At 35.0% G+C, this 26,204-nt stretch overlaps 1 protein-coding gene across 1 annotated transcript in view; it reads right to left on the bottom strand.

Annotated features, from left to right (window-relative positions):
- Ube4A (Ubiquitination factor E4A) overlaps positions 1-23,499 on the bottom strand; it is a 109,675-nt gene extending 86,176 nt beyond the window's left edge. Inside the window, exons 1-2 of the mRNA XM_089086257.1 lie at positions 23,451-23,499; positions 6,260-8,054 (exon numbers count right to left, since the gene is read on the bottom strand). Coding sequence (XP_088942383.1) covers positions 6,260-8,048 — 1,789 coding nt within the window. The 5' untranslated portion in view covers positions 8,049-8,054; positions 23,451-23,499. The remainder of the gene's footprint in view (positions 1-6,259; positions 8,055-23,450) is intronic.
- Positions 23,500-26,204: the final 2,705 nt, after the last annotated feature.

Below are 26,204 nucleotides of genomic sequence, written 5' to 3'. Positions count from 1 at the left end.
ACAGACATCATGAAAAAATTGAATTCTTTTAATTTGGAGTTGCAGGGTAAAGACAAAAGCATATCTGAAATGATAAGCTCTGTAAAGTCATTTATAGCTAAATTGGATTTGTTGATATCACATCTGCAGATCAATTCTCCCGTGCATTTCCCACATATGAAGAAAATGCTATGTGACAGTGAATTAAATGGGACATTATTTATTAAGCATCTTCAAGAGTTAAAAAAAATTAAAGGGAGATTTTTACAGTTTAAACATAATGAGCCAATAGTTTCCTTCTGTATCAATCCTTTTACTTGCCAAATAAATGTTATGGAAATAGCCGCATGTATTGCAGATTTTGTTCAAGGTAAGACAGACGAACTAGAGTTAGTTGGACCTTAAGAATGATATTTTGCTAAAATCCTTAATGTCAGAGGACTTTTGGAATGCAGGGGATAGAGAAAAGTTCCCATTGTTGAAAAAAGTGGCATATAAAATTGAACCATTTTTCGGTTCGAAATATTTATGCGAATCATTGTTTTCAAACATGAACTTAATAAAATCAAGATATAGATCTCGACTCACCGATGAGCATCTTTATGATTGTCGGCAACAGGATTATCGTCAATTCGTCATACGCTCCTAATTATGAAGCCCTGACCAATGAAATGCAATGCCAAAGGTCACATTTACTTTATTATATTTTTTAATGAAATGTTTTCTTTGTATTTGTGTGTTTTGTTTACTTTTTTTACGTTTTGTAAATACATTTCTCTGTGTGTATACAATTTAAAAAAAATACCAAATGATTTAATTATTTTGAAACATTTTTGTTTATTATTTATTAATACATTATGACTATAAGAAAATAAGAAAACAAATTAAGGGAAAATGACAAGTTATGAAAGGAGTTTGTGGATCTAAAACAGGTGGTGCCCGCCCCCTACGGATATTTTAGAATGTGCTCTAGAGTAAAAAAAGGTTGGGAACCCCTGCCTTAAATGATACAAATAAATTATTTTCATTTGGCATATTTTATTTTCATGAATACTGTCTTCTCATCCAGCCTAATTCTTCTGCTTATATTAGTACAAGTATGTATTACCCCACATGCTAAAATCCAAGAGAGCAGGATTCTAATTGAGGTATAATATCTCAAATACTGCTAATAGCCTAAGTTTCTAGATTTATCTAGAAACTTAAGTTAACGGAAACTCTAAAAAACGGAATGTTGATACCAATAGATACACAAAAGAATCATATTTTTATGCTGATTTCAAATATATAGGTTTCATCAAGTTTAATCTTAGCCAAAAGTTACGCTCCTGAGAAAACTAAATAAAAAAAGTTTTTTTTTAACTGAAAGTAAGGAGCGACATTAAAACTTAAAACGAACAGAAATAATTCCGTACATGAAAGGGGATATCACTTCCTCAACGCCTCGCTCTTTAGCCTAATGTTTTTTATTGTTTTAAAAAATAAAGTTGTGAGAGAGAGTCAAGCTTTAGCGTAAAGAGCGAGGCGTTGAGGAGGGGACACCCCCTTTCATATACAGAATCATTTCTGTTCGTTTTAAGTTCTAATGTCGCTCCTTACTTTCAGTTTTAAAAAAAATTGTTTTTTTTAGTTTCTGAACGTTTTTGAATTAATGCAGCTTTGGTTGAATTTTTTTCAATTTAAATTCTTATCGTTTTTTTAAATAATGCTTGGAAATACGGGACCCCCTTCATGGTTGTGTCCTATCCCCACTGTAAACTTCCTTTATGGACCGATCCTCCCGCCTAACCACCGACCCACCCATCCCCCTACAATCAAAAAAATCCTCCCTGAAAATTTCTGTATACTTCCCAATAACCAATACTGTATGTAAACATGGGCAAAGTTCATAACTTGCAGACCTTCCCCCGGGGACTGTGGGGGATCAAGTCATCCTCAAAGACATAGTTATTGTATTTTTCGACCATGCTGAACATAATGGCTATCTAAAAAATTTGATCGGGTGACTTTGGTAAAAAATGAGCGTGGGAGGGGGCCTAGTTGCCCTCCATTTTTTGGTCACTTAAAAAGGACACTAGAACTTCTAATTTCCGTTCGAATGAGCCCTCCCAAGATATTCTAGGACCACTGGGTCGATACGATCACCCCCGCAGAAAAAAAAAATATATATATAACAGGCATCCGTGACCTTTCTTCTGGCAAAAAACACAAAATCCCACATTTTTGAAGACAGGAGATCGAAACTTTTGCAGTAGGGGTTCTCTGATACGCTGAATCTGATGGTCTGATGGTGTGATTTTCACTAAGGCTCTATGACTTTTAGGGGGGGGGGTCCCCTTTTTTCAAAAATAAGGCAAATTTTCTCAGACGCGTAACTTTTGATGGGTAAACTTGATGAAACTTATCATCAAGACTAAACTTGATGAAACATGTACTGATCCTGGCGTGCAAAGTCAGGGTCACATTTTCCACAATATAATGTAACAAAATTTTTATTAAATCTCTTCGTGAAGTCAATGATACTATTTATGATTCAGATTATAAAATTCCCATGTTTTTATCTCACTGTTTGAAGTAATGTCGCACACAATATTCTCATATGAAGAATCACTTTCTCTAACAGCCAAATAAAAATCAGTAGGTTTATAATCATTACTACCATTGTCCTCACAACGACGACGTAGAAACCATACTCTCTTCATTTTTTACAATTGAAACGTGCTCTAAATTCTTCTTCCCAAAATAATTTAAATCCACGACGATACCAATCTCTTAGAAATAAACTAAAATCACGTTTAGGGTTTTTTTCCAATCATGCCAGGGTAAGTATATCCCCATTGATCACATTTATAAAAGTAACAATTGGAGCAGAGATATCCTATAGGATGAGAGTCAAAAGTCTCTTCAAGACAGGAATTACAATCCTTAATTTGTACAGCGTATCCTCAATGCAACTTAAACGGATTGCATAATCTACACCTTTCATTATAGCCATCAACTATAGTACAGTTCTCACATTATGACCAGCTGCCCAATTTATATAAACATAGTGAACATGAGTAGAACATTTCTCCGATGTTGTACGTCTCACTTCCAGAAGGAAACTGACTCACGATCAATATAAGGAATGTCTTCTAGTAGGAGGAGGAGTAGCAATCGAGTGACATCACAAGAACTCATCCTCAAAGACATATTTTTTATATGTTTCGACCATGCGAAACAAAATGACTATCTCAAAATTTTGATCGGGTGACTTTGGGAAAAATATGAGCGTGGGAGGGGGCCTAATTGCCCTCAATTTTTTTTGTCGCTTAAAAAGGGCACTAGAACTTTTAATTTTCGTTCGAATGAGCCCTCCCGCGATATTCTAGGACCACTGGGTCGATACGATCACCCCTGGGGAAAAAAAAACAAAAAACAAATAAACACGCATCCATGATCTTTCTTCTGGCAAAAAATACAAAATTCCACATTTTTGCAGATAGGACCTTGAAACCTCTACATTAGGGTTCTCTAATATGCTGAATCTGATGGTGTGATATTCATTAAGGTTCTGTGACTTTTAGGGGGTGTTTTCCCCTTTTTTTCATAAATAAGGCAAATTTTCTCAGGCGCGTAACTTTTAATGGGTAAACTTGATGAAACTTATCATCAAGACTAAACCTGATGAAACTTATATATTTGAAATCAGCATAAAAATCTGATTCTTTTGATGTATCTATTGGTATCAAAATTCTGTTTTTTAGAGTTTCGGTTACTATTGAGCCGGGTCGCTCCTTACAGTTCGTTACCACGAACTGTTTGATTTGCCTTATTTTCGAAAAAAAGGGTAACATCCCCTAAACGTCATAGAACTTTAATGAAAATTAAACCATGAGATTCAGCGCATCAGAGAACCCTACTATAGAAGTTTCAAGCTCCTACTTGCAAAAATGTGGAATTTTGTATTTTTTGCCAGAAGAAAGATCACGGATGCATGTTTATTTGTTGTTTTTTTTTTCCCGGGGGTGATCGTATTGACCCAGTGGTCCTAGAATATCGTGTGAGGGCTCATTGAAACGGAATTTAAGAGTTCTAGTGCCCTTTTTAAATGACCCCAAAAAATTGAGGGCAACTAGGTTTTTTCCCAAAGTCACCCGCTCAAAATTTTGAGATAGCCATTTTGCTCAGCATGGTCGAAAAATAAAAAAATGTCTTAGAGGATGACTTAAACCCCCACAATCCCCGGGGGAAGGTCTGCAAGTTTTGAACTTTGCCCAATGTTTACATTATAGTATTGATTATTGGGAACTATACAGAAGTTTTCAGGGGGGATTTTTTCTGATAGTTGGGAGGGGGTCGGGGGTTACGTGGGAGGATCTTTCCATGGAGGAAGTTTTCATGGGGGAAGGGACATTGCTGTGAAGGGGGCGCCAGATTTCCCAGCGTTATTTCAAAAAAGATCAGAAATTGAATTTAAAAAAAAAAATTCAACTGCAAGTAAGGAGCAACATCAAACTTAAAACGAACAGAAATTATTACGTATATGATTGGGTTCGCCCCCTCGTCATTACATCGCTCTTTATACTATTTTTTTGCACTTTCAGCAGAGCTATTTATTCTAATTAACGACCTTTCTGATTAAGAGGTCATTCTTAAAAAATAAGAACAAAATTTGAACTTTATCGTAAAGAGCGAGGTATTGACTAGGAGGCGAACTCCCTGATATACGTAATAAAAATATACGAATATAGAAGTTCGTTACGTAAGTTAAGTCAAAGCAAAATTTCGAGAAAGCCATTTAGCCAAAAAAAAACAACTAATATGCAAATTTCGTTTTAATTATTCATGTACGGTGAGCCATTGAGCCATTGGCGAGGTATTGACCCTTTCATATACGGAATAATTTCTGTTTGTTTTAAGTTTTAATGTCGCTCCTTACTTTCAGTAAAAAAACTTGTTTTTTTTTATTTAATATATAGTAAGAAATAAGATGTTTATATCAGAAGTCCCTTTTCCTGCCCTTTTCTACAACTTTACCGAAAACTTGGTTAGTTATTCACATATGAGCAATTTTCATAATATTTCATATAACTTCTCTGCCTCTTCCTGTTTCCACAGCCTCCCAGCCTCTTTTTCGAAAAACGAGGGGGTTGCAAAAATAGTAATAGCGAAGGAAAAAATAAAAGCAAACAAAAATAAATAAAATATCTTCCTATGGTCCAGAATCTGAAATCTGTAAATCAAAACCAAACTTAACTAGTCGATAAATACAAAACATTATTTCAAACGTCAAAAGAAGATATTTTGGTACAAGTAAAAGGTCTTGAGTTGCAAAATGAGTCGTCTTGAACAAATACTATTAAAGTCAGCATAACGAGCCTTTACTAGTGATTTGGTAAGAAGTCAGGAAATGGGGAAACCTCTAGGGATTTGGCATAGAAAATGGAGATTCCTAGGGTTTTCCATCAGCCTTTTAGGGGATTTCAAAACATTTGAGGTGAAAACACTGCAACCACTGGCCAAACTAGCTATGGGCGAAACAAGGGCGATTTCAATCTGTCTTTATTACATTTGAATGTGTTATGTCTTCATTTCTTTCATTGGTTTCTGAAGTGAAACAATAAATTTAATATTTATAATTTATGTGGTACACAATAACCAATAAAAGTGATACTTTTGGAATAGAAGGTATAAATATGGCAAAATAGGATAATCGGTCTTTCAAAACAGATGCTCTTATTGGTAAGTCAGTGACAAATAATTTGAAGGGTTGAATTATTTTAGTCATAAACAAAGTACTGCCTAGCATAGAGTTTTGGTTATTCCATGATACATAAACTTCTTTCCAATTCCTATTTGTTAAGAAGATGTTACTGTTAGCCTATATTTTACTCATTAAATCACTGGATTTTTATCCTGTTTACTGCCAATTAATGACTGTGTTTTCCTTCTGTTACTTCTAGTTACAATCTCTAGAGATCCATTTGATTTTTAACACACATTCTTTATTTTTTAAATTGGGGGGAGGGGGCACTTGTAAAAAAAAATATCTTCTTCATTAAAATTGAATTCTCGGTTTTCCCTAATTTTTCAGACGTATATGTTTGTGCATGTTTTCAATTAAAGAATTTGAAGAATTTGTTTTTATTTATAGTTTCCTTGGTGCTTTAGTCTCGGTTGTCCATCAATTAGTTGAAGACAAGATCAGTGCTCTCTGCCAGCATAACCAAAGTTATTTTTCGCTGAACTACTTATAAATTCTTTAAAATAAAAACAATAAGCAAAAAAAGAAACTTACTCAAGTCGTCATTTGTTTCTTCAATCCTCAAGGCGTTGAATCTTCGCTGAAACAATATTGCATCACAGACATTAGTTGCAACAAATTCTGGAAGAAACGGCAGCCTATTTTCCTCTGACAAAACTGTGATGTCATCAACATCATCCCAGCACTTCTTGTTGGCTGCTATTTGGCACGCCCACTTTGAGGAGCCAGTTGTAAAATTCATTAATGATTCACAGAACTTGGGCTCCGTCATAGCCGCGCGCAAAGATAAATAAAGAGACATACGCATATTCATTCTTTCTTTGATTTCTATTCCTTGATTTGTGCTAGTTCCCCCTGCACTTTGGAGCTCACGCCATGCCCGTTCTAATTTGTTTAGCTCCTGCGAAAGTTTTACAAGCTTTTCATGTAATAATCGAGTACTTAAATCCAGAGATTTATGAGTAATAAAGAAGAGATCACTACTCACCCCGAACTTTGGCGCAGACGCAACAAAGTCCTTAGGTCTAGGTAAAAAGCATGTCTCCTTTTCAATCCCAATCAAATGGACTCCCTTCTCATGAGCAACATTCCGATTCTCTGTATTCACTGAACAATACACCGGGTCTACTTTTGCCAACTTTTCATCAGATGTCACGATAGGGTTACTAAGGTGAAGCAAAACAGCAGAAAAATTTAGCATAAATCCATCTGATACATAGTTACGTGGAATTAATTCCTGTGTTGTATGGTTCCATAGCTTTCCCTTATCAACATTTTTCTCTACACAAGATCCAAGCCAGTTCAACACTGGGTCACGACAATACTTAAGAAGGCTATAAAATAGGTCATTCAGGTTACTATGAAGGGAACTTAAAGAGGTCCAAATATATTTTATAGTAAACTCGGTAGTTTGTGATGGCTGATCAGCTGGTCTGTCAAAGTATTCAAAGGGCCCTAAATCTGTTTTTGGTATGCAGCTAATAGCAAAAAGCAAACCTAGAAGAGTGTCTTCAAATTCACGACCGTTATCTGATGCTGGTGTTGAATGCAAAATAAGAACTTCGCCCAAGTCTTTACTAAAAGCGAAGAACCGAACTATCGGCCAAAACTCATTGTTCTTTGTCAAAGATCCCTCTAGAAGATACTCTTTTTTCAGTCTATTTTTAGTCAGGTCCAACAAAGGAAAGAAAGCTTGACATAGCTCACTCTTATAATTCGTCTTGTCTTCCACTTTGAACATTTCAACAATGTCTTTGAAAAAGATATAAATAGAAGATTCTCTAGCAGTCAGGAGTGGATCAAATGAACTTTGAAGCAATGTATATACTTCTTCTGATATATTTTTCCCCTCAAATATATATGGTATTTTCAAAGCCGTAAATGCATTTGATAATATCATATTTTGAAAAGATGTTGTAACTCTTTTATCTTTTCCTCTTTTTTCAGCCGCTTCAGCTCTTTTGTAGCAACCAAACAAATAAGGTATTATAGAAGGATTGGTAGCATCAGTTATGGGTGTGCTTGACTCTGAGCTAAGCTGAAAAAGTCTGTCAAAAAGTGCTCGACCAACCAGTTCAACAGTCATTTCCTCATTGCTTTTTAATTGACCTCCAAAATCTTCTAAATATAAATATTTTTTTGTGTCTGGGTTAAATGAAAACAGAAATATTTCTTCCATTAATGTGGCCAATTCACATTTACTGCTTTCTGCTGGATCTTGTTTTTCTTCACGATTGAATGTGTCAATTTCTTTCTTCTCGTGGTGTTGTTCTTGGGGAGGCAATTTTCCAAGCAGATTCGAAAAAGGATTGGAATTGTCCATTTTTTCCTGAAATTAGTTGAATAAATAAATGTTTGGCAGCAAATTATATGTTTTAAGAAAAAAGATACAGTTTATACTAGGGGAATGTGATTATACAAAAAAGCTGTTTATGCTAATGTTTATCTTTCCAGTGTATACTCCCCATTTGAAGAATCTCTTCCTCTTAAAATTCATACAAAGATCCCTCCCGTCAAGAAAACTTTATAAAGAACAAAATCAATTTGCAGAAAATATGGAAAGTTTGTAATAAATACTTACTTTCTGCTGATTATTTGACTCTTCTTTAGACTAGCTAAAAGTCACTTTTAATTTTATCCATTGGTGTCATAGAACATTGTTGAGTTTCAACTGTACAGAAAATAAACGCATTTTATGCATTCTCAAAAAATCAAGTCTTTCAGGAAACAACAGTTATTCAATTCAGAGATGTGATGAAAAATGATGGGAAAATCAAAGCCTTTATCAGTGTGCCACCAAAATTTAGGGGTAGAGGAAGGTTGGGTTCAACTTCCCAAGGCTATGATGGCAACTTCCACAAGAATTCACTTTACAGCAAAATTAAACAGTTCCAAGCACCACATACTGCCAGTCTTGGAAACTGTTCTATTTACTTCAGGAAAACGGTCGCAATATTTTTGAAAGGGTTTTTAAAGATATCCTCTGAGGTTTACTCCCTGGGAGACAGTTTCACATGGCAACTGACCACTGGAGGAAAAAAAGATGAGAAAATTGAAGCCTGAACAAAAAAAAAAAAAACACATGTTTAGCATCATAAAATTCCTTTAACCCCTCCCCGACTTAAAATGCTGATGTTCGCCTCTATACATACTATGATTTCTTGAAATAATAGCACTTAACAATTAAATAACAGATTGTGCTGCCATTCTTATACCTTTTATGGTTCAGAAGAAAATGTATGCTGAATTAATAATTTTTTTATATATTACTTCCAAGACCAAGGTTTGTACATTTGGCTTTTTCTTTTTACAAAAACGACCCAAATGAACCATTCATTTCAAAAATACCCAACATTCCTTTCCTGACGTAGAAAAAAACTCTTTCAGAAAACCACAATGATGGCGAAGTACAGAAATAAATTCAACTTGTCAAACTGAATATCTGAAACAATTCAGAACTTAAAAGTCATGAGTATGAACAATTTTTCTCTTGAAATCTCCAGCACATAGCAACCATAAACTTCAAAACGGGATTTTAAGAAAATGTAGATAAAACCTCAACTCAAAACGATGCGTTTTTTTTTCATGATCTAATCAACAACTACTGCATACCACAGATTTTAGAAACGACAAATTTGTGAATAAAAATAAACAAATAATAATTTTAAAAAGGTAAATATCTCCTATTAAAGGAGTCTACCTTATTAAGATCTTCTGATCAGAAATTTGCTCTTGTTAGAAGACTTTGCCAAAGAGTACAAGGATGTCATAAAAAAGAAATTTTGGTGCTTAACATGGATTTGAGATGACTTAGAAGCAATAAATGACACATGCATTACCTGGCAATCCTAGAAACATTAAAATATGCATAATTTTAATTTATTATAATTTGTATTTTAATCAAAGGTTGAAGTTTTGTTTCCAACTTAAAATTCTCTAAAATTATGCAGATTAAACCTAGGGGGCAAATACCCACTATGAAAAAATATAGGGTGTAAATTCCCTCCAACCCCATTTGATGCCACTGCCCACTTTTCCCCCAGTTATTTCCTTTTTGGAGACAAAAAAAGGCAATCCGTTCAGAATAGATCAACAATCAATGTTCTTTCATTAGCAGTAACAAAATCCAATGTTCCAATTATCTTTAATTGTTGTGATAAGTACTACAGAACTAGAACTATTGTCCCTTTGATGCCTACACTGGAATTGTTGATTGTAATCCCAGAGCTTTCAGCCAGCAAGTTTTTCCAAAATAGAGATAATCGACAAATACCGGAAAAAATCGGTTAACTTGATTTCCATGGCTATACTTCTTACCACTGTTAGAATCTTCTCATATATCCCCTTTAATAAACATGACCGGCTTAATGTCACACTTAACTGTATTTTTGTATAGCTGGGTTGAACACGCATGTGTTGGACTAAGAATTACTTTGATAAAATTATAGGCTCCTATAAACAATAAATCAGGCATGTATCTTAGTTCCCATTTTAGGCAAGGGAACAATTTCAAACTATGAAACATAAAACTGAAGTAAACTGCTTGTAAAAAACTGGTATACTTTCCAATCTAATTTCTTTTCCAGGAAAAGATCAATAGGGTTCCTACAAGTCAGATGGAAGCGCATAGAAACAATACTGTGAAGCAAAGGGCTGAATCCCAAGAAAGTACTTGAAAAGCCCTTAATAAAGTGTGTGAAGGCCTTAGTGTTCAGAAAGCTGCTGCTATGTTCAGAATTCTCAGAGCAAAATTTCATCAGTGTTTTAATGACTACAAACATCTGAGCAATAATCTGAAGCTTTTGACCTCCCTGTAAAACAAGAACTTGGCTTTGTCACCAGCTTTTCTCCTAATGAAGAAGTAACTCATGCAAACTAGTTGATCACAGCTTCCAACATGTGCTACAGTCTGACTGAATCTGTAGCAAGAAAACCTACTTATCAGTATGCTTTGGAAAATGGCAAAAAGTGTTCCAGAAATGGACCAACAATAGAAAAGTAAAGACAGAATGGATGTGTCACTTCTGACCGTAAAACACAACATTATCACTAGGAAAACCAGAGGCAACCAGCATCAGTCAGACAATTAGCTTAATTTCTAAACCATGAACCAGTTTTTTGTAAACTTGTGCTCTGTCCTCAAAAAACACAACTTCGCTGTATCTGCCACTGTAACATAGATAAAAACTCTTTTCTGAGAAAGGTAGGGAAATAGTTGGCAAAGTTAATTCAGCCAAAAGAGGCACTCTAGTTACAATGATTGGAACAGTTGCAGCAAGCAGAAATTGCTTACCACACTTATTTTGTCTTTCCAAGAAAGAAGTGCCAGCCCCAAATGCTAAGGGGTTCACAGCTGGAGAAAACCCATCTGGGTGGATATCAACAGAACAAAGCTGCAAATACTTGCAGCATTTTGTGAAGCATTCGTGTGCCTTACCTCAGCAAAACAACCTACTGATCCTTGACAATCTTAAGCCATATTGCTAAATGCTGTGAACATAGCCAAGGAAAATGGCATTGTCCTTCTTATCATTCTCCCTTAGAGTAGCCACACCCTAGAACCATTAGATGTAGATAAATATAAGTTCGAATAGGGATAAATCCTTTTATTAAACAGTGATAATTCAGAAAAAAATACTGGATATTTTGGCTACATGTACAGTGACTGTCATCAGCAGAAATACTAAAATAAAGCCATTAAGCCCAATGATATACATACAAAATAACATAATTACATATTCCTTAATGCCCTTATTTTTTCAATGTAGTACCAGAAGAAAATCTCCTTGACCTTCCGGGTTCCAGTGCATTAGTTTTATTGGAAATAACGATTGGACAAAGATTAAACGTCTTGGATGAAATGAACCTTACTTTATCTGACTTCAATAAGTTATCGTGAATTGAGTTCAAACCAAAATCACCTGCTTCTCTATTCAAAGCCATGTTCTTGATTAATTCCAATCATTTCCCGAAAATTTTGCTTTAAACCCCAGCCCCTATAAATCAAAGATACATTATTGAATAAGATAAAATCGTTCAGAAAATCAAAAATATATTCCAATAGTGCTGATGTGAAATTTTCAGGTTTGGAATTTTGCTTTAAAGCCAACAAAATAGAGTCTTGATTTTGTAGAAATATCATTTCCAAATTCTGGCTAGTACATCCCACATATGAGCTTCTGCAAGTACATGGGACATGATATGCCCCACTTTCCTGCCCCAATGAAGTTTGATCCTTCTGAGAATTTAGAAAACTACCCAAAATATTACTACTCTTTAAAGCTACCTTTAAACTACTACTTTGTAGAATTCTTTTAAGTTATTCACTTAGCCCTGAGACATATGGTAAAGAAAAACAAACATCCTTCTCTTTAGTTGTCTCCAAGACTTCCTTAGAAATCTCTAGAAACTTTTTTCTTCTTTTTGGAAAAAATCTGGTCAATTAACCAATCTGGATACTGGTTACTTATTAGTATTTTCCTTAGATAAGACAACTCCTCAAAAAATTTTGGAAAGCAAATACTAAAGATACAGTCAGTTAAAGAAATGATCAAACCCAAATTTTACTTGGCGAGCATGACCAGAGACAAAAGACAGAAATCTATTGCTCTTAGTTGGTTTTCTGTAAATTTTAGGGTCCAGACTATTTTCACTCTTTAAAAGAAGAACATCAAGAAAATGAAGTTTCCTATCCTCTTCTAATTTTACAGTAAACTTGAAATCACCCCCCCCCAAAAAAAAGTTAAGATGTTTCAACAAGCCTTTTGATTCCTCTTCCCCATAATTCCATACTGAAATTATGTCATCCATATAACGTCCCCAGAAATTATGTTTTAAGAAATACAAATCTAACATTGTTTTTCAATGTTTTCCGCAAAACTTTTTGCTAGTAATGGAATTAAAGGAGCTCCCATGGGTAAATCATTTGCTTGTTTGAAAAAATCCTATCTGAATTGGAAAAAAAATATGAGAAATTACTGCATAACCTTACTAAATTCATAATTACACAAACTTCCAAATCTGTTTTGCCACTATTCAAGTCCAAACTTTTTAATAATTTTCTTTTAAGGAAAACTTCAGCTGCTTCCACATCAATATTTGTGTACATTGATACAATGTTGAAGCTTGATATCAAAGAACTTAAGGAAACTTCCACTTCTTTTAGTTTGTTTTTTTAACTAATTCTGCAGAGTTCTTAGTATGAGAAATTTGGTAGACAAAAGTGGTTTACAGAACAACACTAACCACTTGCTCAGAATACTTGTCAGAGACCTTGTACCAGAAACAAATGGTTGTGATGCCTGGTTTGGCTTATGAATCTTTAGAAATTCATATAATTTAGGACACAAGGAACTGCATGGCAAGCATTTAGAATACATTTTTTGGTGTAATCTTTCCTTTGTCCTTCAACACTTTAACTTGTCCTTAAACTTGTTTGTATAAGAGCCAACAGGATTATACAAAAACATTTTATAGGTTTTTATCTTTTAGGGAACTCCTTAATTTTGAATCATATTCCTCAGTATCCATCACTACTAAAGTGTTACCCCTGTCTGCTTTTGTAATCATAATTGAACCATCCTTCCTTTAAGTTTTAAAAAATCCTTAATGTCTTCGATGGACTTATTAGGGATTTCTGGTTTCAATGCAAAATTTGAAAGGGTATTAACAGTAGAAACTCTTACTAAGCTAACATATTTTACTTGATTTGCGTTTCTATATAAAGATGTCTCTGCTGATTAGATAATATCTTTCACAGGGACTTTATCAGATTTAAAACCAAAATTTTGTACCTTTTTCTAACACTGAATCTTCTTGTATTGTTAGAGTTCTTGACGAAAAATTAACTACACCTGGTCCAAGAATTGACAAAGTTGTTAATGCTTTATTTTCAGATAATTTCGAAGCAGTCTTTCTCTGGGAAGGCAAAAGTCATGATTGAAGTGATTTTTTTGCTGTTTGTTGAGTAAAACAGAAGTCACTCACACTAACCTTTTTTCATATAAGGTTTTCCAGGGAAAGCTTATTTCTCACTATTAAAGCTCTTTTTCAACTTTTATCTTTAATATGGTGATTCAAAGTCTTGAATTGTAAGCTTTGTTCAAACTTTTCTTCCTAGAAAGTACCTAAATGTAGATTGGATTTTAACAAAGGTGGCACAGTAAGTCTTCTTACACTGTAGACAAAAAAATTTTTTGTTTATAATATTTGCATATTTCTTATTGGTGTTTATAATACAGTTCAGGCCAAAATCACCTTTGTCTCTATTTAAAGCCATGTTCTTGAATAAACTCTCTTAATGTCAATCTTTTCCTGGATATTTTACTTTAAACCCTAGTCCCTAGAAATCAAACAGACATTATCAAATAAGATGAAATGGTCTGAAAAATTAAAAATATGTTCTGATAGAGCTGATATGAAATCTTCAGGTTTGGAATTTTGCTTTAAAGCTGACAAAACAAGAGTCTTGATGTTGCAGCAATCTCTTTTCCCAATGCTGGTTAGTATGTCCTACATATTAGCTTCCATAAGTATAGGGGAGAGTGGGGTTGGTTCAGACACGGGGTGAGTCTGGACAAGAGCCTCTCTTCCTACAACGCCCTCTAAAATTCACCAAAAAAATACCATAGACGTGCCATCTAGTACCCTACTTGAGTATGTAGTTTGGTTATCACACGTGCAATCGTTTTTGAAACATTTGAGAAAAACCGAAAAAAGGTTGGTGCATGGTCCTATATCTTTCTTTGTTTGTGATGTTATTTAGCCGTTATTACTAGTCATTGATTTTTGCTGACTGTTGCAGCCTTTAACTATGGCGTTGCTAAGTTGTGTAAAATTTAGTTTCTGGCGGCATCTATACTTTTTATCGCGGGTGGGGTTGCTTTGGACAACCGTAGTGGGGTGGATTCGGACATTGTCTGAACCCACCCCAGACACTTTTTTGAGGTCAGTATTTCCAACTTTTCCTCTTTTTTTCACATCGTGTACCTGTTAATATGCATTTTATTACTTGTTACTAAAAACAGTTTCTTTCAGAATGCTCCGATCATACAAAAGGAAGCGACAAGACCCTCCCGTTAACCTAGAAAACATGAAGAAAGCAGTTGGGGCTTATCTGAAAAAGGAAGGAACATTGAGACAAATTGCAGAAAACTTCGGCATAAAGAAGTTGTACCGTGAGTGAAATGCGATATATTTAAAATACAAAAATAAAGTTCCTTCTTTCTAAATATAATTTCAACTGCCTCTGAATAAGTCTAACTATAGAGTAAAAAAAAGAAAGAAAAATCCTTAATCAGCAAACAGATAAACTGCAGTAAGCCTCAGACAAACAACAGCGCTATCTAAGCTTTGGGTTTCGCTAAGACAGTGGGAAATAAAAAAAGATGCTACGCACAATTTTTCGAAGGATGTTTAAATTATAAGAACCGTGTGAACGTTTAAATCATCAGAAATATTTAAAATAGTTTATTGGACGAAGGGTTCACATCCTTGGGCCACTTGAGCCAATTGTGAGCCAGTTCTTAGAGCACAAGACAAAAAAAACTACGTTTGATAGTGGGGTAAAAGTGCTTTTTGAATATATTCGTAAAGGAGAATCAGGACCATTTAGATAGAATTATTTCGGCGTACGATCTTTACAATTCTTTCATTGTTGTATCTCAGTCAACGTTATTGTCATTTGAAGTGACCCACTGATGTTCACCTAAAAATGTAAGTCTCAATAAATCTATTGCTTTAAAAAAAAAAAAATTAATCATGTAGCATAAACTCTGTTTAAATGATTATTTTAAACCTAATGAAAAATAAACCAACTATTGAAAGAAGTTAAAATAAAGTATATATAGTAGCGTATATTAGAAAGCATAATAACAAACCACACTTAAAGAATTAATCTTTTAAATCGTCGTTAGGCTATAACAACTTAGAAGAAACTTCTATGTATTGAATTTCCCAATGGGAACTTTACATATATATTTCCACCAACATGATAAAAATTTCGTTTTGTGTACTAATATTAGTGTGTTTATTTAACTCTGTCTTGTAGCGTAAAATTCATGTAGCCAATCGATACGTGACTTATTTGTACTATGAGTATTTACTTTAAAGAACGTGTGATCCTGCCTTGTTATTTTTATTACAGAAAGTGGATTGACACATTGGATATTGAGCATTACAATGAGTTGCCCAGTGCAGATACAACCTAGTAGCATCTATTTTCATCATACCTCAACCAACGAAGAGTACTCACCATACACTTCAGGCAATTTTCAATCCAAGCTTCGTCTACGAAAACAAGAGTTACCTTTTGATCATTGTTTCCTCAACCATAAACCATATTACGTATCAGGTAACATTATATTTGAATCTCAGTATCCAGGGCATTATCGAACTATATAATCACATAAATTCTGAGAACCCCATCGATCAGTACAAGATATAAGTACATAAATATCGCCTTTGATAATCATTACGGACCCATATACCATATGATCGTATAGTTATGATATTTGATGACCCCAAAAACTATTTATGTGTCACAGACTCATGCGTTGAATCCCTTTCGACCATCTCTTGGAATCCATCCTATTACTTCTGTGTCGAATTTCATACACCTGCTGTCCCATAAATGAGACGAGATTGTTTCCGAATAATGGACCTGGAAACCAAAATTAACCCCAGTGACTAGCCCCTCAGTGACAATTTACCACTCCCACATGTTAAAGACAATATGTTGGAGAAGTCACTATAGTTTGATGTCAACCCATTCCAAATCCAAACTTCAATTCCCCTGTGATTAACCTAGGAATCACTGCAAAGGTTAATAGATGCAAGCCATGAGCTAACAATTTTATAAGAGACACGAATGAACAATTTTATACGAGAATACATTCTCTATGTGCCTCAAAATATCCCAAAAATGATATGTTTAGAAGAAAATAAACGCACTCCCAGTGTTCGACCCCTTAAAGAGAAGGCACCCTATGAACTATCAAAAAGCAGGTGAGAATGAACTCTGATAGCATATTCCCACACCTGTAGTTAGAAGCATCATTTCCCAGTTGACAATCAGAGAAATCTTGTCTTGTGAACACAATTGTGCTTGAACTGTCCCATGAAGAAACCATAACGTAAGTGCTTTAAAAATTTTTGCCAAGACGAAAAGAGTGAAGGACAATAATTTACAACAGAAGGATTGAGTACGCTAAACACTCGAATGGTGATGAAATAGATGTGAATTTACATATGTTACTTCTTAATAACTTTGATAACTAAAAAATTCCAATATTCTATCATTAACATTACATAGCAAATATCCCCAGTGAAAGTGTTTTAATGTTACCAGTGAACATGGTAAACCCAATACTGTGTGCTTTAAATCATTCTTATATGTACTGTTAGATGTCCAGATAGAGTTATGTGTAGCGTTGTCGAGCTGTCCATTTAATGTAGCATAGATAGAAAGTAGTGCCATATAGACAGCAAAAAAAAGCCTTGTAAAAAGTGAATTAAAAAAAAAATCTTCATTGAAGGTAGAATAGCCCCATCCTTGTTGGAAAGATAAAAGTAATCAGTATTAGATGTAGAAAAAAAATCTTTATTTTAATAGCTAGCCTAGAACCATGAATAATCTTGCTCTGGTAGAAAAATCTTAGATAGGGATGTAGAATAAAATAAGAAGAATAATAGAGAAAATTTTTAGCACTCCTGAGTAAGCCAAAATATAAACATGAATTATGTAGAATAAATAGTTAATAAATTGCGAACATTTCAAAATCCCAAAGGCGAGCAAGTGCTAATGACGGGACGTCATTAATTAATGGGAAGGGTAATATGTACCGTGAGTCAAATGCAATATATTTAAAATACCACAATAAATTTCCTTCTTTCTAAAGATAATTTAAACTGCCTCTGAATAAGTCTAAATATAGAGTCAAAAAAAGAAAGAAAAGTCCTTAATCAGCAAACAGATAAATTGCAGTAAGCCTCAGACAAAGAACGGCGCTATCCAAGCCTTGGGTTTCGCTAAGACAGTGGGCAATAAAAAAAAAGATGCTACGCACAATATTTCTAAGAAAGTTTAAATGATAAGAACCGTGTGAACATTCGAATCATCAGAAATATTTAAAACAATCTATTGGAAAAAGGGTTCGCATCCTTGGGCCACTTGAGCCAATTGTGAGCCAGTTCTTAGAGCAGCAGGACAAAAAAAACTACGTTTGATAGTGGGGTAGAAGTGCTTTTTGGAGATATTCGTAAAGGAGAGTCAGGACCATTTAGATAGAATTATTTTGGCGTACAATCTTTACAATTCTTTCATTGTTGTATCTCAGTCACCGTTATTGTCATTTGAAGTGACCTACTGCAGTTCATCTAAATATTTAAATCACAATAAATCTGTTGCTTTTTACCTGTGTTTATTTCATTTTATATGTTTGTATCTAGCCTAACGACATGTAATCAGTTCGCACATATCCAAGGTACGTTCCCAAGGAATCTGATCTCCAGATAGCTCAAGGAGAAGAGGTCACATTTATATGGCTACACATTTTATTGTCTCTCATTAATTGAGGGTGGCTTGTTGGCACAATCTTTAGCGCTATAAGCAGCGCTATCAGAGAACTTATAAGGTGTAGGTTCACGACCTTTGGGCATAATATTACCTTTGACGCGGTCAATATTTATGACCGCAATTAAGCCCAGTCCCTTTCTTTTATAGCCACACTTTCTTTATAGTCACATAAAAATTTTTATTGCTACAAAGTCCATGCTACTGGACTCTGTCAGGCGCTCAAGGCCGCAGACAGGAGAAGCGGATAAAAGTGTCAACGAAGAGCCTGGGCCACTGCAGATAAACTTCCCGACGAGACCAAAACATAACAGGCAAGTTTTTGAAAGCAAACATGAGCGAAAACTAGCTGACTACTTTCGCACTTGTTCGAGAATGAACCATGGATTGACAACAACTGAAGCACGAAAATTTGCTTACTCTTACGCCCGTGCAAATAACATTTCTGTACCAGAAAACTGGTGTTTCAATGAAGCAGCGTCAAAGGACTGGCTTCTTGCGTTTCTGAAGCGGAATTCAGACATCTCGGTGAGGAAGCCAGAAGCCACAAGTCAGGCGAGAGCCTCCAGCTTCAACAAAACTGTCATTCAGATGTTTTTTGACAAGCTACTTGATGTCTATGGAAGATTTGGAGCCAAACTGATGGCTGATCGCATCTGGAACATTGAGGAGACAGGTATAGTCACTGTGCTTCCACCACCAAAAGTCCTAGCACCAACTGGACAAAAATGGGTTAGTCAGACTGTGTCTGCAGAAAGAGGTCAAAACGTGACTGCTGTATGTTTCGCCAGTGCGTCTGGAGCGACTATTCCACCGGTCTTCATTTTTCCGCGAGTGAATTTCATACCTAGAATGACAAACGAAGGCCCTCCTGGTTGCCTTTGGCTTGTGCACCCTAGTGGCTGGGTCAACGGCGACTTGTTCTTGGAGGCTATGCAACACTTCACGAAAATAACCAAGCCAGATGAAGAGACTCCCATCCTACTGCTCATGGACAACCATGATAGCCATCTGGATGTACGTGTGATCAAACACTGTAAGAAAAATCACGTGACACTGTTGACATTCCCACCCCACTGCTCCCACAAGCTTCAACCACTTGACGTAAGAGTGCTTTCTCCTTTCAAGGGTGCACTGAAAGAGCGCTTCAATGAATGGCTGCAGTTGCATCCTGGACAGCGCATTTCAATTTATGAAGTAGCCTCACTCAGCAGGGTTCCTTTCCTGGAGAAGTTCAGTGCATCCAACATAGTCTCTGCATTTCGAGCAGCTGGAATCTTTCCATTCAATCGCAATGTATTCCCAGATGGAGCTTTTGCCCCATCCTTTGTGACGGATAGGCCGCTAGACCAAACAAGCAGTTCGCGGAGCCCTTCGTCGCAAGCCAACTCCGAAGCTGGACCACCAATTTCTTCTTTCATAAGGTCACCCGAAGAAGTAAGACCTTTTCCCCAAGTGGGGGCTGTTACTGTTCCGGGATGTGAGAATTGCAACAGAGGGAGGACCCGTATTCTCGCTGACACCCCTGAGAAAGAAGATATCGAAGCTAAAAAGGAAAAGAAGGCCAAGCCAACGCCATATAGAAAAAAACGTAAGAACAGCTCGGTCCGCAAGTCTAATGAAGACAACGGAACTGATGAGACGGACACTCTTTCTGAACCTGTTGCCCCGAGCGACTCCTCAAGCAACGAGTCTCTTCACTGTGGAGACGTAGAAGAGAACCTTGAGCCTTTTGATATTGACCAAGCTCAAACGGATAGCTATGTTCTGGTAAAATTCAAATTGGGCAAATCGAAGAAGTTGGATATCTTCTATGTTGGCCAGATAAAAGGAAAAACTGGAAGCAATCTAGAAGTCTTGTTCCTTTGCAGAAATGGAGCATGGTTCATTTTTCTGGATATTGAGGACAAAGCCTTCATCTCTTCAAATGACATTGTTCTTTCTCTTCCATCACCAACTGCCACTGGAGGGACTGAACGGACAAAGCGAGGACTCACTTTTCAATGTGATCTCAGCAGCTACAACGTGAGATAGAGCTCCTGTGAGCTTTGGTTCCAATTACTTGATTTTTTTTCTTCAACTTTCATTTTACTTGTTTTACTTTTATACATATTCAAATTTTCAGTAAATGGCGTTTTTTTTCTTTAATCTGTGAGGTTGCCGAACCCATATTACTGCTGTCCGAAGTAACCCCACACCATGTCCAAACCCACCCCACATCATGGGGTAACTTTGGACAATTATTTTTTTTTATTGTTGGATTTTTTGTCTAAAGACAAAAGATAAAAGTCTACCAAAATTCCTGACAAATCTTGGACACAATCTCTTTCTTTTAAGATGAACACAGAAGATGGATACTGATTGGGACAGAAGCTGCATCCAACCAAAAAATTTTGTCCGAACCAACCCCACTCTCCCATAGGCTACAGGATCTGATAGACCCCACTTTACAGCTCCAACAAAGTTCAATCCTTCCCAGAATTTAATCAGCATTTTTTCTTATTCAACAGAACAATGGATGCTAATCAATCAAGGAAAAAAAAAAAGTTACCATCTACAATATAGCTGGTTGGTTATATCCTTTCCATGTGCATTCATTACTTCCAATTTTAAAAAGTGGGTTTGGCAAATCTGGTACTTGGCTTTTCAACCATGATATCTTTACCAAGGAAGATTTTTTGTCCTCACATAGAAGGAACAGACCAAGGTTGTCATCTGATCATATGGTAACTAAAGACAAACCTCAACAGCTACACAAGAAAGCCTGCCCCCATAGTGGGACTACAGGCTTTTCTGACAGTGCACCAAATCACTCCAGAGCAGGTCAGACCTTTTGCCAAAGCTGTTCCTAAAAAGCAATCTACTAGGAGGAGGAAACAAGGCTCAAGAAAGGTATTTACAGCTACTCAAGTTAAACAACAAACTGAATCTGAGGAGAAAGCAAAAATAGGTAGAAGAGGGAAAGCTGCAAGGTCAAAAGCAGTGCAGCAACCAGATATACAAAAAATTGCAATATGATGAGAATTTTTTATTGAACAATGACAGTTGTGACTCATCTCTTCACCTAGGAGAAGAAGAAAATGAGTAGCCCACAGAGAAAGAAATATTTGATACTACTGCAGAGGGGGATTTTGTGAAAGTGGTGTCTAAACAAGAATATTCCTCTGGTGTTGTCCAAGCAAAGAGCCATGACTCAGCCATAATAAGCGTATTAAGCATGTTAGGAATATTCAAGTAGAAGTGGCAAGAAAAGAAAGATTCAATAATCTATTCCTGGAAGGATATTTTGAAGAAGATTTTAAATCCAGTCCCTGGAGCATCATGAACATCCTCATTCTTCACTTTTGCAGATTGGTAACAATACAAGAGGATCTCAGCATTGAAATTTAGTCTTTTACTTTCATGTTTGCAGCCTTATAACCAATTAAATAAATTATACTTGTATGTATCTTTCAGTAGCAAAGAATGGACCATAGGCTGGTTCCAACTATCAGAATACTAAGATAGCTAAGAAATAGACATACTTTTAGAACTAGAATTTCCTCCTGAACCCAATAATAAAACATTCATTTGTATCAGAAATGAACTTGGTTTAAATTTACAATTCTGTCACCTGATAAGGAGACATGTTAAGAAAACAATTCTTACTTTAAAATATGTATAATGATCCTAGTTCTTATATTATCCAAGGGGAGAACCTTTATCATCAAGTCTTTCCCCTAAAAATCCTTCTTTTTCCAGCTTAAGAGAAAGTTTCCTAAAATCACCGTGTTGAGTTTTAATGCCTAAGTCTTTTGAAATTGCCACCAAATAAATTTTTTTATAGATAGCATTCATGCTGGTCTTTTTAATACTTTTTTTTTTAATGAGCAGTGATGCAAGACCAAAATCAAAATATGAACACTATCTATAAAACAACTTATTTGGCGGCAATTTTTAGCAGCAATTTCAAAAGACTTAGGCATTGAATCTCAACAAGGTGATTTTAGGAAACTTTTTCTCTTAAGCTGGAAAAAGAAGGATTTTTAGAGGAAAGACTTGATGATAAAGGTTCTCCCCTTGGATAATATAAGAACTAGGATCATTATACATATTTTAAAGTAAGAATTGTTTTCTTAACATGTCTCCTTATCAGGTGACAGAATTCTAAATTTTTACCCCAAAGTTGATACTATGCTATTGAACTTGCAGTAAAATCAAAGTGCAACACAACCAAAGCTAAAGAAATTACTTTAAAATTATACTTTAGCTAGAAACTGATCTGACAATCTGTAGAAACTAATCTTCTAGACACTTACAAACAGGTTACCCAGCTACTGGACAAAGGCCTTCCTGTTGATTTGATTCTTTTAGACCTAGCCAAAGCATTTGATAAGGTCTCACATAAGGTAAAGTTCTACAAAATCATATTATTGAGTTAGGAATAAAGTGAATACACCATTCGATGCCTTTTTTTATGCTGATTACAAATATATATAAGCATTTCTATCGGAAATGAATTTCAGCCCCCCCCCCCCCTATATAGGCAATACCTAACCTAACCCTGAATTGGCATATATAAGGGGGGGGGGCTGAAACTCATTTCTGATAGAAATACTTATTATATTCGTAATCAGCATAAAAAAAGGCATCGAATGGTGCATTCACTTTTGTCCTAACTCAATAATCTGATTTCGTAGAACTTTACCCCACATAATTGGCTTTGTTTTAAGCTAATAGCAGCAGGAATCCACCATGAATTAGTAGACTGGCTAATGGACTTCCTGACTGATAGATGTCAGAGTATACAGCTCTTTACAACAGTAAGTGATACATGGACAAACTCAGTGAATGTTATCTGAACTGACACCCAAACATACTAGTGATTTTATAGGGCTGAGAAAGATTAAGTGATACCAGCACATATGACCTACTGGTGAAACAACAGATAACAACATTTATTACATATATATAATCCAGGGTATATATTTTCACATTATTGGAGTGGGGGCTAAAGTTCATGGTTTTAATTGCTTCTAGGCTATATTTTCTTTTATTTCCTTTCTTATACCTTTACCCTGAATTCATCTCGTTACACTAGGCCATAAATGGACACCCTTATATTGACAATCTGGTAATGGTAAAAAGAAAATCAAAGTTTAAAAGTAACATTACTTGTCAATTGAACTAGCCTCTTCTCCCAGCTATTAAGTCGCGGGTTCAAATATTGCTGCAAAATTTGTTTTATAGATGGCGAGCTATAATAGTTGACTGGATGTTCAACCAAAAAATGAAGATAAATCAATGAGGCCGTTTTCACGCGGATACGAGTTGAACTCGAGTTCACCTCAAATCCTCGTAATAAAATAAAATAAAAGATGAATAAAATCTATCTTTTGTTCGACTGAGAGATGAATTTTTTAATCCAACGTGTAGTAAAAAACCTAAATCCATCAATGAGACTTCAACTCATATAGAAAATTTCCAGTTAGAGCCTACTAGCTGGGTTGGAAAGTCAATTTTACAACACACACACACACCTAAGCCCAAATCTATTGGTTAGATTTATTAAGACTGGTGTTTGGTTCATTTCCTATAAGATTTGTTTTTCTCACCCCCTGTAAATTTTTATTTTAGAGTTATCTTATTTACTATCTTATTTCTTTATATTATCTGTATTTTATCTGTTTACAGTGTTATATCTGGAAGTATGTGACATTTTATAATCGTAAAATTGTAATATTGATAATAATTGTACTGTATATGTGTTATAATGGCTGTATGGCAAAGCAAATTTTCATTATTTTGTTTCCCGTTTTTCAACGCAAGCAATTGCTGCAGGTGAATTACTCTTTACCAATAGCAAGATAAGTGATTAAAGGACCTAAAACTGAACTAGCGAACCATGACAAAAAAACGAAGAAAATAATATAAAGACGACAAACGGGTCTATGGCCAGTAAATAGAACGAAGAGAAACAACAAAAATCCAACGAATATTTAGCTCGTATATAAAAAGGCGTCTTCAGCGTAAAAAACGAAAATAGAAACTAAAACTAAAAAATACAAATATGACTAAAATAGATTAAAATAAAATACATATTAAACAATTAACTTACATTTAAAAATTGCAGCTACCTCCATCAAATCACAAAAGTAACTGGATTAAAAATTTCAAAATAACAAATGAACTAAGATATATTTTTGCGACCTGACTTTATGCGAAGCTTTTGATGCTACTATTCTTTTAGGTTTGATAATCGAAATAATCCCTTGAAAATTTTACAATACTTTATTTTTGAGTATGCGTTAATTTTTTTAAAATAATATCTTAAATAGAATCACTATCTACATTACTAATATCTCCTTTAAATGATAAACCTGCAAAAATGTTATTTTTTTATTTCTAATGCTTCAAGAGCCTATTGAGTGAAACTTTATCATTAGAAATGGCTGTTCCTTCCTCGAACTGCACAAAATGGTCAGGGCTATAAAATGCTCTGCCAAAGCCGAAGTAAAACTTCCTGGGGGTTTTGTAAATTTTAGAGTATTATCTATTGAATTCCGTTGCTCAACAAAACGCTCCGCATATTGTTAGTGTGTTTGACCGACGTAAAACTTTCTGCAAGAGCAAGGAATGCTGTACACTCAACTTGTCAAACTATTACATTTTACATCCTTTCCAGAATTTAAAAAGCTACTTAATGGTCTGGTTGATTTAAAACAAGTTGACATGTTTTGTTTCAATAAAGTCCGTTTAATTTTCTCCCCGAGAATTGGTATGTAAAGTAATGAAACATATCTATTGGAAATTGTAGGGTGCAAAAGCTGAGGACCTTCATTTTTAATACCTTTTTCATGCTTAATCTGCATTTTCTTTATTATTTCATTTGCAAATTTTTCAGGATACCCATTACAAAATGAAATATCCCTCAAATACAATAATTCGCTATCACAATACTCTGGGGAATAAATTTTAAAAACTCTATCATGCAATGAATTGACTGCTCCCTTTTTCTTACTGAAATTGTGTGAGATGAACGAAAGTTTAAATACCTGTCATTATGAGATGGTTTTTCTATAAATTGGAAAACGTAAACCATTATCGCTTTTTATTAATAAAATATCTAAAGCCTTTCTTTAGATATTTTCTTATTTTTCCAGCTCTAGTGTAAATTTTCTGTTTTTGTCAAACCTGTTTAAATGGTCAAGAAGCAAATTCAATTGATGTTGTAAACGAATTAAAAACTCGTCACATAGATGACCATACAATTCTTTGAAGTTTTGATGTTGTATCTATGTACACAAATTGTGATGTAAAAAAATGTGAATTCATGTTGAAAAATAAAATGCAAAAACATTTTGAATTAATACAAGACGTAATTTTGGCAAACATGGACGTCGAAGTCATTATGATATTGATCTCGTTGGTCAACAAGTATTCCTTTTATTTCGGTTTTAGAGGAGAATTTTATCAACAGGTCATTGGTTTACCAATGGATACTCCTCTAAGCCCAATTCTGGCTAATTTATTTTTGAATTCAATAGAAATGTTCGCTATTAAGTGTTTTCGTCTGTCTCCTTATTTCTGGGGTAGGTTAACGGACGATGTTATATGTTTTTAGGAACATGGCTTGGATTTCTAAAATTCATTTCTTGACCATTTAAACAGGTTTGACAAAAATATTAAATTTACACTAGAGCTGGAAAAAGAGGAAAGGCTACCCTTTTTAGATATTTTATTATTAAAAAGCGATACTGGTTTAAGTTTTTCACTTTATAGAAAATCATCTCATAATGACAGGTATTTCAATTTTTGTTCATCTCACCCATTTCTAGTTAAAAAGGGAACAGTCATATCATTGGTTGATAGAGTTTTTAAAATTTGTTCCCCAGAGTATTGTGATAGCGAATTATTGTATTTGAGGGA

This window comes from Artemia sp. Qi Xiang Cuo, chromosome 3, assembly GCF_049724085.1.
Source record: "Artemia sp. Qi Xiang Cuo chromosome 3, ASM4972408v1, whole genome shotgun sequence".
Taxonomy (NCBI): Eukaryota; Metazoa; Arthropoda; class Branchiopoda; order Anostraca; family Artemiidae; genus Artemia; species Artemia sp. Qi Xiang Cuo.
The sequence above is the reverse complement of the archived record's forward strand: the minus strand, read 5'-3'. Positions and strand labels throughout refer to the sequence as shown.